The sequence below is a fragment of the Pogona vitticeps genome, chromosome 6 (assembly GCF_051106095.1).
Source record: "Pogona vitticeps strain Pit_001003342236 chromosome 6, PviZW2.1, whole genome shotgun sequence".
Lineage (NCBI taxonomy): Eukaryota > Metazoa > Chordata > Lepidosauria > Squamata > Agamidae > Pogona > Pogona vitticeps.
In genome coordinates, this window is record NC_135788.1 from 14,581,731 (window position 1) to 14,596,477 (window position 14,747).

At 40.7% G+C, this 14,747-nt stretch overlaps 1 protein-coding gene across 11 annotated transcripts in view; it reads left to right on the plus strand.

Annotated features, from left to right (window-relative positions):
- Positions 1 to 14,747, plus strand: part of PARD3 (par-3 family cell polarity regulator) — a 578,687-nt gene that overhangs the window by 403,528 nt on the left and 160,412 nt on the right. For all 11 annotated transcript variants that reach the window (XM_073002940.2, XM_078378538.1, XM_073002942.2 and 8 more), the window contains one exon: positions 12,325 to 12,552. In XM_073002940.2, coding sequence (XP_072859041.2) covers positions 12,325 to 12,552 — 228 coding nt within the window. The remainder of the gene's footprint in view (positions 1 to 12,324; positions 12,553 to 14,747) is intronic.

Below are 14,747 nucleotides of genomic sequence, written 5' to 3' on the forward strand. Positions count from 1 at the left end.
TTGGCAGAGTAAACTTGAACCCATTTAAAAACTGCAGTTGGGTTTAATTGTGTTGACCCCACATGGAAAATAAGGTTCTCTTCATGACAGAATCTACTGTTAATAGATTTTAAAATTATTTTTCTTTCTTCAGTTCACTTGAATTGCCTAATCTTTGCCAGTGTTTACAGTTCATTCCAAAGGTCAGAAGTATATTCAGTAGCAACTGAGTATGGCTCATTTATTCAGCCTTAAGCGCACAGTAACTATGATGGGTTATTTCCATATTCACCTTGTCATCATGCTAACAGGAGGTCCAGAGAAACAAAAAGGCATATTAAAAGGACATGATGTTCATGATAGCCATTCGTCGGTCCTACTTTTGGAGGAGTTAATGATGTTGTTCAGTAACAGATATAATTGCAATTTTAAGAATCTTCCCCACCCCATCAAAATATTGTTCCTTTGCCATGTAGAAGTATTAGATAGAACAGCTTATGTTGAATTATTGACCCATGAACACTATTCATCTAGTTTCACTGATATCAATTAGTGTATCATTTTCCTAAGCTTCAGGGTGTGAAACATTTGATCTAGAATGTCCATGATGATCAAATTCCCCTGCAGTGCTAATCAGAAACCATGCCTAGAAAACTGTGACCAGCAAATGCATTTTGAGGGAGTCAGGGGGGAGCAATAATATAGTACAATGGTTCCCAACCTTTTTCAAGTTGCGACCCATTTTTATAATAGCCAAGTAACTTGCAACTGCCAAGTAACCTGCCCACTGCCATAGTTGTATAAAAAGGCATTTTTAATGGGGGAAAGTCATCCCTTCTCAGAAAGAAGAGACTTCTTTCTCCCCCTCAAAGAGCCTGTTTCTCATACATACATCTGTCAGATCTGCTTTGACTGGGATTCCTGCATGGAGCAGGTGGTTGGATTTGATGGCCTTACAGGCCCCTTCCAATTCAATGATTCTGTGAGTCTATAGACATACAGTGGTGCCTCGCTTGACAAGGATAATTTGTTCTGTTCAAATTGCTGTTAAGCGAAATCCTTGTCAAGCAAAACGAAAAAGCCCATTGAAATGCATTGAAAACCGGTTCAATGTGTTCCAATGGGCTAAATACCTCATTGTAAAGTGAAGATCCTCCATAAGGCGGCCATTGTCTGGTGCCTGTATAGCGAGGAATCCGTCCTCAAGCACAGCGGGGAGCCATTTTGCACAGCGGGCGGCCATTTTAGAGCCCCTGACCAGCTGTTTTAAAATCATTGTCTAGTGAAAAATCAGTTCCCGAAACAGGGAACTGATCATCGTGAAGCAAATTTTTCTTATTAGAACATCGTTTTGCAATCGCAAAAGCGATCACAAAAACCTCATAATCAAGCGGTTTCATCGTCTAACGAGGTAATCATTAAGCGAAGCACCACCGTACACACAAACTTCAATATCCTCTCTAAAAGATCAAGGAAGAAATCATTAAACAAGATCTACAACAGATAAAGTGACCCACAACCCACCTGAAAACACTCTCTGACTTCCTTGGGTCACAACCCCCAGGTTGGGAAACTGATATAGACATTGCCACACAACAATTCTAGTCTATCCTTTTGACTGGAGAGGTTATACCCTTTCTTATGCTAACTGCTTTCTGCTAGTGAAACATTATGTGTCTTTTGCATACAAACTCAGTTTCCCTTCTGTGCATATTCTCTTTGTTCTCTCCATCTGGGGTATAGCAGTATTTGTATTGCTGTCCTGAGCTAGGGCAAACTGAAGTATGAAAGATTTGTTGTTGTCGTTTAGTCGTGTCTGACTCTTCGTGACCCCATAGACCAGAGCACGCCAAGCCCTCCTGTCTTCCACTGCCTCCCGGAGTTGGGTCAAATGCATGTTGGTTGCTTCAATGACACTGTCCAACCATCTCATCCTCTGTCGTCCCCTTCTCCTCTTGCCTTCACACTTTCCCAACATCAGGGTCTTTTCTAAGGGAGTCTTCTCATGAGATGGCCAAAGTACTGGAGCCTCAGCTTCAGGATCTTTCCTTCCAGTGAGCACTCAGGGTTGATTTCCTTCAAAATGGATAGCTTTGTTCTCCTTACAGTCCAGGGGACTCTCAAGAGTCTCCTCCAGCACCACAATTCAAAAGCATCAATTCCTCTTTTTAGAGATCTTGTGATGACAGGAAAAACCGAATAATCAGAACCTTCCCTTATCCAGGTGTCTCTGTAGTGATCTAGAAGACATGGTCTCTCCCTCACTGTATAAATTTTCCCTCCGCTATGGAGGCAGGAGCTGGCTGGATAGCTCACTGAGTTAGGTATCTGGCTACAGAGCCAGAGGCTGGGAGTTCAATCCCTCACTGTGTTTTCAGGGAGAAGAGCCAGCCTGTGTGGCCTTGAGCAAGCTGTACTGTCCCAGGACACCCCCAGAAATAGGCAATGGTAAACCACTTCTGAGTACTCTCCATCTAGAAAACCATGAAAAGGGTTGCTATAAGTCAGAATTGACTTGACAGCAGATGATTATTATTATGGAGGCAAGGGAGTCTCTCTGTAGTCATACATAGTCATGAATCTAAATAAAAAGGGAAAATGAAGAATATGTGTTTCTCTGTTGCCAAAAGGTTTGTCATCTGACCCACAGGATCATAATTACTATAAAGTAAATATTGTGAATGTTTAATATTTCAGCTATAGTATTTTGTCAGCTGTTAACATTATTTGCACTAATTAGATGACAAGTATTTTATGTGAATACCATTAGTAACATCATGAATATTAAGTGTCCTCTAATTCAAGGGTAACTTGCAAAGGGAAAGAATAAGCCTGTGATAAATGATTTTGATGAGAAACTTTAATTGAAAGGAAACCTTTGTAATTAGGGCGGCAAAGGAAATATTATACATCATGGTAAATCTTGTATCATATTGCTTCATACTGTTACTTTTCAAGATGTCCATCAGTTGCAAAATTCCCAGTGTAGTTTTCATTTTAAAACTATATACAGTTTCAGACAGCCTGTATGTGCTTATACAGATAAGATCAGCCTCACAATTAGAGTTGGTCTCATAGCATTATTTAAGCCAGCCTTATATTAACAGGGAGGACAAACTATGTGCAGGAGAGTTTCAGCTAGACTTAGATGAACAGGTAAAGTGACATTTTCATAGCAAAGATCTATCCACACTCTGTCCCAGAATGTTCCACTGTGAATATGCATGATGCATGACAAAACACACATGTGCAAAAATAACATGGATGTTCCCATGGAATTGGCCTACCAGTGTCTTGTATGCATCGGGAAGTAACAAAGAAAGGAGATTTTGGAGCCTCGTGGGTCTAAGAAACAAACCTGTGTTGAAGACAAAGAATCTGTTCCACACTGTGCTTTGGACCATATTCACTTATCTCACAAGCTTGTGAAAGTCTAGGTGGAAACCTGTGCAGAGACATCTTGCCATCTAGCAGTAGATAGACAATGGAAAGTTCCGACATGGAGGATGTTGATAGAGATTCTTGCCTTCACACTTTCCCAACATCAGGGTCTTTGTAAGCTGGTTTTGGAAGCACCATCAAAGACATCTACAGATGAGATGAGATGAGCTACCATCTCAATGTGTTCTTTCTAAGGTTTGGTTGTGAAGAACAGATCCTGCTCATGGTGTAGTGGTTCTGGTTGAGCAAAAGGATCCATGCTAGGATCCTGTGGAATCTACTGCTTTTTTTATTGATGGCATGCTCTGAATCCATGAATGGCTAAAGTCTAATTTCTTTTTTTGTTTTTTATGGGCAGCTTTCAGTCTATGTTAGGATGATCAGGCTGTTTCCTAGGGATTTACTTTCATCAGTTCCCAGGAGAGAAGAAGCAGTTATCTGAGATGATGCAAAGAGAGGTAAACACAGAATTGCACTGCCAGGCAGATTCTAGGTTATACAATGTAAATGATCAAAATTGCCATGGCATATTGGGCTTCAGGCCCCTTACCTCCCAAATGACACAAATCAAAAATGGAAGAAGTACTCTTACCAAAAACAACAGTCAAAAGACGGATGGCCTTGTGCATTGTGGCACCTGGTGTCATCGTGGCTGGTGGGGCAAAATACAGCGGAGCTGGTGGTTGGTGTAGCCAACGCTGATGGGCAGAGTCAGGGTCAGAAATGGATATTCACTCTCTCTCATGGACTGTGGGGGCCTTTCCTGTGAAGAAGTACTCTCTACTATTTGTGTCAACAGAAGAGTCTGAGACATGCAGCTCCTGTGTTATGAGTAGAGATGGGGATATTTGTATATGTATACGAATACCCCCGCACAGGTGGACATAACGAGGGTCCAGCTTCCACCCACCTTCTGCTGTTGCTGTGGCTCCACACTCCCTTCCTATCGCTCCGGAGCTCACAGTCTGCCAGCCACTCCTGGCAGGAGGTGGGAGGACAATCTTCACTGCAAAGTTGAGGAATATGAATACTGTACTCCCATCTCTAGTTAGGAGCAACTCCATGTGCTCAACAATGGATAGGCTTAATGCTACTTGCAAAAAGGACAGCCCCTGGATTTAGTGACTAGCATCCTATGTACCTTAGCCATGCTGAGTATCAGGTAGTGATAAATATATCTGATTGCTGGAAGAGGTTGTGGCTTCAGGTAGAGAAGTTTGATCTTTCCTCTTCTTTTCACAGCAGAGAGATGCTTACAGAGCAAATAGCTCCTGAAAGCTCTTCAAGGAAGCTTAGCTCTAACCCATGGCTGTGATCTGTCAGAATCCCCAACAAAACCCATCAGCGGTGTAATATTAGATTCATCACCATGCTCCCCCAATTTCCTGTTACTAGTTCTTGAGTACAGTGTTTTAAGGGAAAATTTTATCTGTAATTGGCTGGAATTGGAACAGTAGAATGCAATTGCTATTCTGTAGAAAAGAATACATCTGTCATTCTGTAGCAGGGAAAAATATAGAATAGTGTTGTGCCACTTTCTTGTGGTATATAATTTTATAGGCAACGGTCCACTTCATTGTATTCATTGAGTGGGATAAAGTAGATTCTTGACTACAAAACCTCATACTGTGATTAACCTGGTAGTGTTTAAAATGTCGTAAGCTCTCCCTTATTTTTGTAAGATACACTAGTTGCATTTGCCTGAATCTTTGAAATTAACAAGGCTTCGTGTTCCTGCATTTGTTCTAGTCTCATTTGTTTGTTTTTTTAAATTAAGAACTCAGGTCTGATTTGCATCTCAACATTTTTAATCATGGGAGGCATACAAGACAGAAAAACAAGAAAATAACCCTGCTTTTTGGAGGAAATGGTTTATCTGAAACAAATTTTTGCAGGTGGTCAGAGGCTTCATATGATAAAGTATTTAAAATAAAAAAAATTAATGTCTTTCAACCAGTTTAAAGTTATCCATTTCTACCATGCACTTAAAGCTTCTCTAGAAAGTTGTGGCTGTTTCCAACATGGGGCTTCTGATGAAATTAGGTGATATTTCTGGAATTTTTATATCTCAAAATTGTCAGCGAAATGGAAAGTATTATGGCTACAGCCCTGCTTTTTAACCCTGCACAAGTGGTTTGTAGTCTCTAGCAGGGTGGCTGTTGAGGCACTTGCTCATTGCTAGACGGGTCATGCAGTGGACATGCCAACAAAGGGTAAAAACCATTTGGACATTTAGCATTAAATACATGTGTGTTGTTGCAAGTCAGACTGTTAGCACACTAAGAAAGATAGTAAGTGCATGACTCGTGAATTAAGAAAAGCAATCATACCACTTTGAATTTATGGCAGTCTCATGAATTAGTGTACTCCAGAAGATCCTGTCATTCCAAGTCCTGTTCAAGTCTTACAAGTTAAAGGCTGTGTGTTCCTTTACTGCCTCAGTACTCCTCATGTTCATTCTTCTTCTCCTCTTCCTGTCTTTGACATTTCCCAACATTATTGTCTTCCACCAATGTGTCTTGTCTTCCCACAATAGCCTCTGTTTGGTTGTGGTTTTTTGCTTCTTGAGATAGTTCAGGCTTGGTTTAATTTCATCATCATTTAGTCATGTCCGACTCTTTGTGACCCCAAGGACCAGAGCACGCCAGCCCTCCTGTCTTCCACTGCCTCCCGGAGTTGGGTCAAATTCATGTTGGTAGTCTCCATGACACTGTCCAACCACCTCGTCCTCTGTCGTCCCCTTCTCCTCTTGCCTTCACACTTTCCCAACATCAGGGTCTTTTCCAAGGAGTCTTCTCTTCTCATGAGATGGCCAAAGTATTAGAGCCTCAGCTTCAGGATCTGTCCTTCCAGTGCTTACTTTAATTTAGTGCTTACTTATTTGTCTTTCTGATGCATGTGTACCATGGAATAAATCCCACTAAGCTCAATGGGATGGTTCCAAGGAAATATGTCAGAAGCTTGTATTCCAAAATTTCAACTCCTAATCATTGGATGGTGAGTTCTCTTTAAACCATCTTGAAATAAATAGTGGACACATCCTACACAGGTCTTCAGACTCACTCCAGGTTTAGAGAATCTCCCCATTGTAATAAAGCAGTCTCTCCTAACCTAGCACATCCAGCTGTTTTGGACTTCATTTCCCATCAGATGCATCCAGTTCAGTCAGTGGCCATGCATCTTGGGAACTGTAGTTCAACACACCCAGAGGGCTCTGCGGGTTGGGGAAGGCTGCTGTGAAATAACCAGTAAAATTAAACTGTTAACACTAGAAGAGCTGTGGCTTTTATCACCATAGGACATATTTTGCTTAGGCAGGATTATTTTCCTCTTCCAGCGTCTGCAAACTATCCACATTTATGTTGATGGCCACCCAAGCTCCATAAATACTGTTTTAACATTTCTGCAATCCATTATTAGTTTTACAGTACTCTGGGAACATTAGGTCATATCCCATCTCGCTTTTCCTTGGGGACAGTGCAACTTACATAAATATTGTTCTCACAGTGATCCATACTGAGGAGCAGGAAATGAAGCTTTTTCTTCAGTGTCCCTTATGAGCCTAAATGGGTCCATAATGTAACTACTGTTTACAAAAGGACCAGGGAGCTACTTGGTCATTAGAAAAAGATTGATGCATGTTTCATTTAAAATAGATTTAAAATAGGTATTGAAATGCAGAAACTGTGGATTCTCAAAGCTGCCACATAAGAGGATAACCTTTTCCTGCTGTTGGTTTACAGAATAAATCTATTCAACAGCTGCTTTATTCATGGCTGCCTGGCCCCTGGCTCTTTTGAACATTTCATCAACCTTCTCCTCCTTTTGGAGCCTCTTGGATCGGGTTTGAGCAGAATTAAACCCTGAAAAATAAATCACTCCTCAAACTTGCTAGCAAAGTTCCATGTCTGTGAAGTCCACATAAAATGCAGGATAGTGTAAAACCTTTTTTTTTTCCACACATCAACGGCAGAAAATTCTCTTCTAAAAAGGGAGGGGAGGTAAACGCATGTATAATACAGTGTCACACCAGACATTCTAAATATTTTGCAAGCATAGGCTTAGGTTTGTTTACACAGCTGGAAACCTTTTTTTTCTCCTGCTCCTTGCTCATCCTAGTCAGCTGGCCCTTGACTCCTGTTATCCCCCGGTCATTTTCTCCCCTGCAGCCTTGGGAAAATGTGGAATGGAAGGTACTTTGTAGAGGTGTGTCTTCATTGCATTTATACAAACCTGTGAGTTTTCACGGCTTAATTTTCATGCTTTTAAACTTCTATTGCAACTGCTTCCTGAGCTGCCTTATTCTCAAAAAACAATCAAGATCCCTATGTAGAATCAAAAATTTATGTTAGAAATATCTTTAGTAAATACTCAGGTGTGGTGTAGTGCAGTGGTCTCCAACCTTGGGCCTCCAGATGTTCTTGGACTTCAACTCCCAGAAATCCTGGCCAGCAGAGGTGGTGGTGAAGGCTTCTGGGAGTTGTAGTCCAAGAACATCTGGAGGCCCAAGGTAGGGATCACTGGTGTAGTGGATAGAGTGAAAGATTAGGACTCTGGAGAACAGGGTTCGAATCCGTGCTCAGCCATGGAAACTCACTGGGTGTTTAGAATTGGTAAAACCAGTCTTTAAGTATCTCACTTACCTTGAAAGCCCTATTAGGGTTATTATAAATCAGTTTTTTAAAATAGTTTTTTCTATCAATTGTGTAAATTCTGATTTACAGCACGCATAATAAGAAATACCTTTACTAGTCTACTTAAAAGACAGCCTGTCAAGCTCTCCATAGCTTGTCGAGAGGTTTTTGATTTCCAAAATTAGAGAAGGGAGGGAAAAAAATTGCCGTCGTCGTTTAGTCGTGTCCGACTCTTCGTGACCCCATGGACCAGAGCACGCCAGGCCCTTCTATCTTCCACTGCCTCCCGGAGTTGTGTCAAATTCATGTTGGTTGCTTCGCAGACACTGTCCAGCCATCTCATCCTCGGTCGTCCCCTTCTCCTCTTGCCATCACACTTTCCTAACATCAAGTTTTTTTCCAAGGAGTCTTTTCTTCTCATGAGATGGCCAAAAATATTGCAAGATCCTCTAAAATCTGGATAGATCTGGTAGCTACTCTACTTGAAAGCAGAGTGCAGACAAAGCAAGATTGTAGATCGTGTTCAAAACAAGGTGCCAAGATATTAGTCTGCAGTCTCCCCACTAAATGAAGGTTTAAGCCCTTGTGGATTCCTCCATTAGCCCTTCTAACTGAAAAATGGGTCACAAAATAGGTGTTAAGTCAGTAAGCAGAAAGTTGAATTTATTATTCCACTTAGTTAGAAAGTAAGATTGATAAGTCATGTCAGTTAGATGAGATACAGTAGAATCCCCACTGGCCTGCAGTTGCCTAGAAAACACGTTTTCCTCTGCCATTTAGTTAATTGTTAAGCACAATTAAGGGTAGCTAGGTTTCCCTTAACATGAACCACTTTGTTTTTAGAATCTTGAGTGGGAGAAATCTCAGCAGGCTTTAATAACACTTAAGAGCTGATGCCTGGTCTGTGTGTAAGTGATCTGCCTATTTGTGAATCTTGTGCAGTCCCTCTAGATATCTGTTAAGATGTCTCTTCTGTCCCTGGCTCCTGATCATGTTTTCAGTACCACTTGTTTTCTAGGACAGACAACTCAAGCTCAGCCTTGTCTTCTGGGCTGGGAAACAGCAGTGTCTCTGGGCTGGGAAACAGCAGTGTCTCACCCTGACATTCGTGTAGTCTCCTGATTGTTCCTCTCCTACCAGAAGCCGGACACCATAATGGCAGTGTTGCCTTTGGATGTGATAGCTCTAAATGCTGATACAGTGGTGCCTCTCAAGACAAATCTCTCGCAGGACAAAAAAAAAAAAAAAAAAAAAAAAAAAAAACCTCGCAAGACAAATGGTTTTGGCAATGGGGGGGGGGTGTTGATGACTCACAAGACAAATGTTCCTATGGCCATGCTTCGCAAGAAGAATGTTTTCTGTTTTTTGTTCCTGCCTCATGTTGGCTGATTTTAAAATGTTTTTCTATGATGTTTAAAAAGTTAAAGTTTTTTGATTGAAATTTTTTTCAATCATCTGCACAATATGTATGGCTTTAAAGAACCCTTAATAAACCCTTTGTAAACCAAATTTGACTTTGTTCTGACTTTTTCCCCCCATAGGAACACATTAATTAGATTTCAATGCATTCCTATGGGAAAACACGTTTCGCAAGACGAATTTTTTGCAAGACAACATTAGCGGCGGAACAAATTAAATCCGTCTTGTGAGGCACCACTGTATTTTGCTACATCCAAAGCAAGCTCCAAGAATTTCTTCAGCCAGTAATAATCGTCTTCCTGTGCTGCTTTTATTTTACCCTGAGTAAAGAATGGTATCTGCCCCTACTTAATGGTATAGGCACTATAGCTGAACTAGGATAGAGAGGATTAGCACAGCTCTTTCAAATGGATGATGCTAAAGCACATGATGATTTGTGTAATATACAGTGGTGCCTCGTTTAACGAGCGCACCGTTTAACGACGAATCCACATAGCGATCTATTTTTTTCAGATTGCTAATGCGATTGCATTGCGATGTTTTCAATGGCAAAACATTGCATTGCGATGATCGGTAAGCGTTTCGCTTACCAATCTTCGCATTGCGATGTTTTTTAAACAGGTGATTGGCGGTTCCAAAATGACCGCCGGATGCCCAAAATGGGCGCCACAACCATTTTTGCGCCCTGCCCTCGCTTACCGAGGGCGCGAAAATGGCGGCGCTATGGAGGAACTTCGCTGAACTGTGAGTTTGGGGCCCCATAGGAACGCATTAAACAAAGTTTAATGCATTCCTATGGGTTTTTTGATCCGTTTAGCGATGTTTTTGCATAGCGACAATTAATCCGGAACTGATTAACATCGCTATGCGGGGCACCACTGTACGTGTGGCCACAACTAAATGAGCACCAACTTTGTATGTAGAAGTACAAGGTTCAGAAGCTACCACCTTTTTTTAAAGGGTCTCAGATAGCAAACATGGGGAAGACAGATGGCATTGGACTGGAGTATTGTCATAAATCAAAGAAGATAATGCTGAGCTGCATTTCCCATTGTTTGGCACAGTATCAATGCCATGTGTTTGAGTGTACACATTCTTGTTATTTTATCACTAACTGAGGAGCATTCTGGAAGGGGCTGCTCCAGATGTGAGTAATTTCTGATGGGCAATTACAAAAGCTTGAACATTTTTAAAGGCCTGCCCTTCAGTATTTGGCCAAAGTCTGAGTATATCCTAACAGAAGGGAGGATGGAATAATTTAGGGCTTCAGTATATTTTATTCCAGGTCTGAAGTTAATATATCTCCTTAAGATTTCCTTTTGCTTGTACCTTAAATGCTGACCAGCGTATGAAATTAAAAAACTCCCAAGTTGGTGTTGGTTGGCGTGGGTTGAATGCCTTTTTCAGATCCTCCACCATAAGCAATAGATGCTAGGAGGCAGGGTTGGCAATGAGGAGCCTGGTTTAAATTTCTCAGAATAATTTCTGTTATTTAAATTTTAGTTTTAGCTGTGTCTAGTGATAAAATTCAAATGCTATAAAAAGTACATTTTCTTGCCTTGTTGAGACACAGAGGCCAACCTCTATATAAGATAGGGCAGCGAAAAGGTGCAGTAATTCCAGTGATCCTGACTTTGCAACTTGCAGTTCATTGTGCTCCACTACATGCTCTGGTTGAGGAAATGATTTATTTATTTATTTATTTGATTTATACCCCGCCTATCTGGACTGATGGACCACTCTAGGCGGCTTTGTACAGGATTGTACACCCTGTTGCACACCCAATGAACAGTGCAGGAGAAAGAGAGAAATTCACTTTGGCCAAGATTACCTTAGTATGATGATTGCACTAAGGATCTGCAGTAATACTGAGAATTGGGGGATAATTGGTAGAAAACAATAAGAAACCTGATGAAAAGACTCAGCTGAGGTAAAAGGCAATAATTAATTTTACAAGACCCATTCTTGAGGTGTTTTTTCTTGAGGTAATAATTTGTCCATTACATAGATTGAAGTTATACCTATACATGGCATTCAGAAAATAATGTTTGAATGCTATTGTAGTTAATCAAGATTGTTTTTCTTTATTAAGGTTATTTATTAGCTAATATGTCCTTTGTAAATGTTTATTTGGGATGATCAGTGCTTTTATCATGCTATGGCAATCTGTGTTCCTAATCAAGGTAAGATAATTTACATTCCTCACATTTAGCTGATAATAAGTGTTGACACGAGTTTTAATGTATAATAACCATATTAACTAATATGGGTTAATTAATTCTAGGGAAAATCTATGTAGGCAAACCCTCGGGAACAGTGTAATATTTAAGTGCAGGTTATTAACATTCACTTCATGAAAGTAGCTAGTGAGGCAGAATTTTTCCCTAGATGTTATTCTGAGAATGCAGGGTAATTTCAGGTCAATAAAATCTCTTTAACATTCATCATTTCCACTGGTTACATAGGATTGGTTTTGCTTTTTTTTTTTTTTAAAGAAAATTAACTGGCTATGCCAGTCAGTTCAGAGTGACATTTTTAATGTTTGATTGGGACGGGTAAGAGCTTTCTATATATAAAAAAACCCTCATTAAATTGTTAAAATAATGATGATGACTTTACCTTCCCACAAGTGGCATGGAGCTAACCTTGTCAGATTTGACTTGATACGCTCATTGCTGCTACCCACAGATCTCCCTAGAATTCCCAAAGATTACAGAGGTAATGTGAATAATGTTAAGCATAATCCCCATAGACTGTCACTGTGAATGTGAATAATCAAGTGTAAGGGTTCTCCTTGCTATTCCTAATTAACTTTTCTTTTATTTCTTTTTTTTTAAATAATGCTGTTAAGGTTCCCCAACCAGAGATGTGGGTCCTTCATTAGGCCTGAAGAAATCCAGCTCATTAGAAAGCTTGCAGACAGCAGTTGCTGAGGTAACGCTGAATGGGGATATTCCCTTCCACCGCCCACGACCACGGATAATCCGAGGGCGAGGTTGCAATGAAAGCTTCCGAGCAGCTATTGACAAATCTTATGATAAACCTGTAGCAGATGAGGATGATGAAGGCATGGAAACCTGTAAGTAAGCCCTGGGTGAACATATGGGGCATATTTTTGAGTAAACCCCAAGGATTGCACTGTTCCCAACACCATCACAGGGTTATTTTACATTTCAAGGATCTGCCTGTGGTAGAATGGTTCCAGGAGTCTCACCATTGAAACCCTGGGACTTTTTAATGAGTAGGAATGTGACATTGTCTCCCATTCCACTCCAGCATCTCATTGTCCTGTAGTCCCCACAAAAGCTAGGGTGTAAATGCTTCATCTCAGGAAGAATACATTGCTCCGAGCTATCTCTGTTGTAATGAGGCTGCCTGCATTTTTGCACTCTCCTTTTGGGGTGGGATGGCTGTGGAAATGGCCATGGTGAGCACTTGCCTTTCTAAACTTGCCAATACAGTGGTGCCTCGCTAGACGATGAGAATCCGTTCCACTGAAATAGCTGTTTAGCGAAATCATTGTCTAGCGAAAAGCATTTCCCCATTGGAATGCATTGAAACCTGTTTAATACGTTCCAATGGGAAAGAATCGTCGTTGTCTAGAGAAGATCGGCCATAGGAAAGCCAAACATTGTCCAGCGAAATTCCCCCATAGGAATCACTGTTTTGCGAATCGCTATAGCGATCACAAAAAGTCAGTGTCTAGCAAAAAAAAACACTGTCATGCGGGGTAACTGTCTAGCAAGGCACCACTGTATACTACTTTTCCACAGCCAATTCAGCATCACAGGAGCTCTCTCTGCTATCTCAAAAATATTGCTCCTTGTTAAGGTACTACAGTAGCTTCTTGTGCAATAATAATGTGATTACATGGTATAATAATAATAGTGAGAGCCGGTGTGGTATAGTGGATAGAATGTCAGGCTAGAGCTTAAGAGATCTAGGATCAGATCTCTGCTTGGCTTCTCCACTGAACACCTCAAATGCCTTGAAAACCTTACCATGGTCTCTGTAAGTCAGAGATGACTTGACAGTTCGTAACAATAAGTAATAGTCAAGTGAATGACAAAGGGGATGAGTTGTCCTCCCTTTTTTACATTCTCCTCCTTGTTCATTCTTTCTTCTGCCCTCGCAGTCCCTTCCATGCTGGGTTTCTTTCAGCACAAAGTCTGGCCCTTTTTGAGTGCCCCAAATGATGCAGCTCTCTGACAATGCCAGCTCTGCAGCAGATACCACTCGCCATTCACTTACTGCCGACGGTGCTGCCCAGTTCCTGTTCAAATAGGTTACAAATTATAACACAAAATGTAGGCTCGCGTCCCAGCATGTGGTCCCTCCAACAGATTATTTATTGTGCTGTCAAAAAAGCAGATCTCCCAAAACGCCAGACATTGTTTCCACAATGCAGTAAATGTGTTATTAAAAGGACTACATGAAGATATTATAGATGGTATGGTGACACATACAGGGAATAACTTTCATTCCTTTTTTTTAATAATACTGGAACTCAGGATCACCCAAATTGCTTGACGAATGATGGGAAGCTGAGACCAATGAAGGGAAGTCTTTTATATAGCACTTAATTAAAGCATGCAGTTTACTAACTCAGGTTGTACTGATGGCACCCAGTTTGGGTGCTGCAGAGATTTATGGAGGAAAGTGCTGTCTCTTCTTATATATCATGATGTGGTAGGAATGTGACAGCAAGACAATGAGTGCAGTGGAAAAGGAAGGGGGAATTATTTCTACCTCTAAGGTTTAACAGAAGAAGAAATAAGTTGCAGTTAGAATGAGTTATATCCGCATTAGAAGTTCATCCATAAAGTGAGGAAATGGTACCTCTGGTCTTTAATTAGAATATGCAAGCTAGACAGATCTAATAAAAGTTAATGATAAGCTATTACCCACCCTAATGGGTGTTCATTTGCATTTTCAGTTCTTTAACCCCAAGAGTGACCCAACATGTGGAGGAGGTCATGGACATGAAAGAACCTCTTCCAACCTAACCTTATCATAATTTAATTGTGCATTAGTGACCTAGTAAAGTAGTGGTCCTGCTGGAAAAACAATAGCCCAAAAAGCTGATCAACTGACGTAGGGTAGAATTGCATGAAAATTATTGAATTTTTGATCTTAATATTGTAACATTTTCAATGTGGCATAGAAGGATATATTTGTGTGGATTTCACCGCACAGATGTTTGCATGGACATTTTATGAATGACAAAAAGTGACGAAAGATGAGGCACTGAGTTTGTTACCTTGTTTGCTGTCA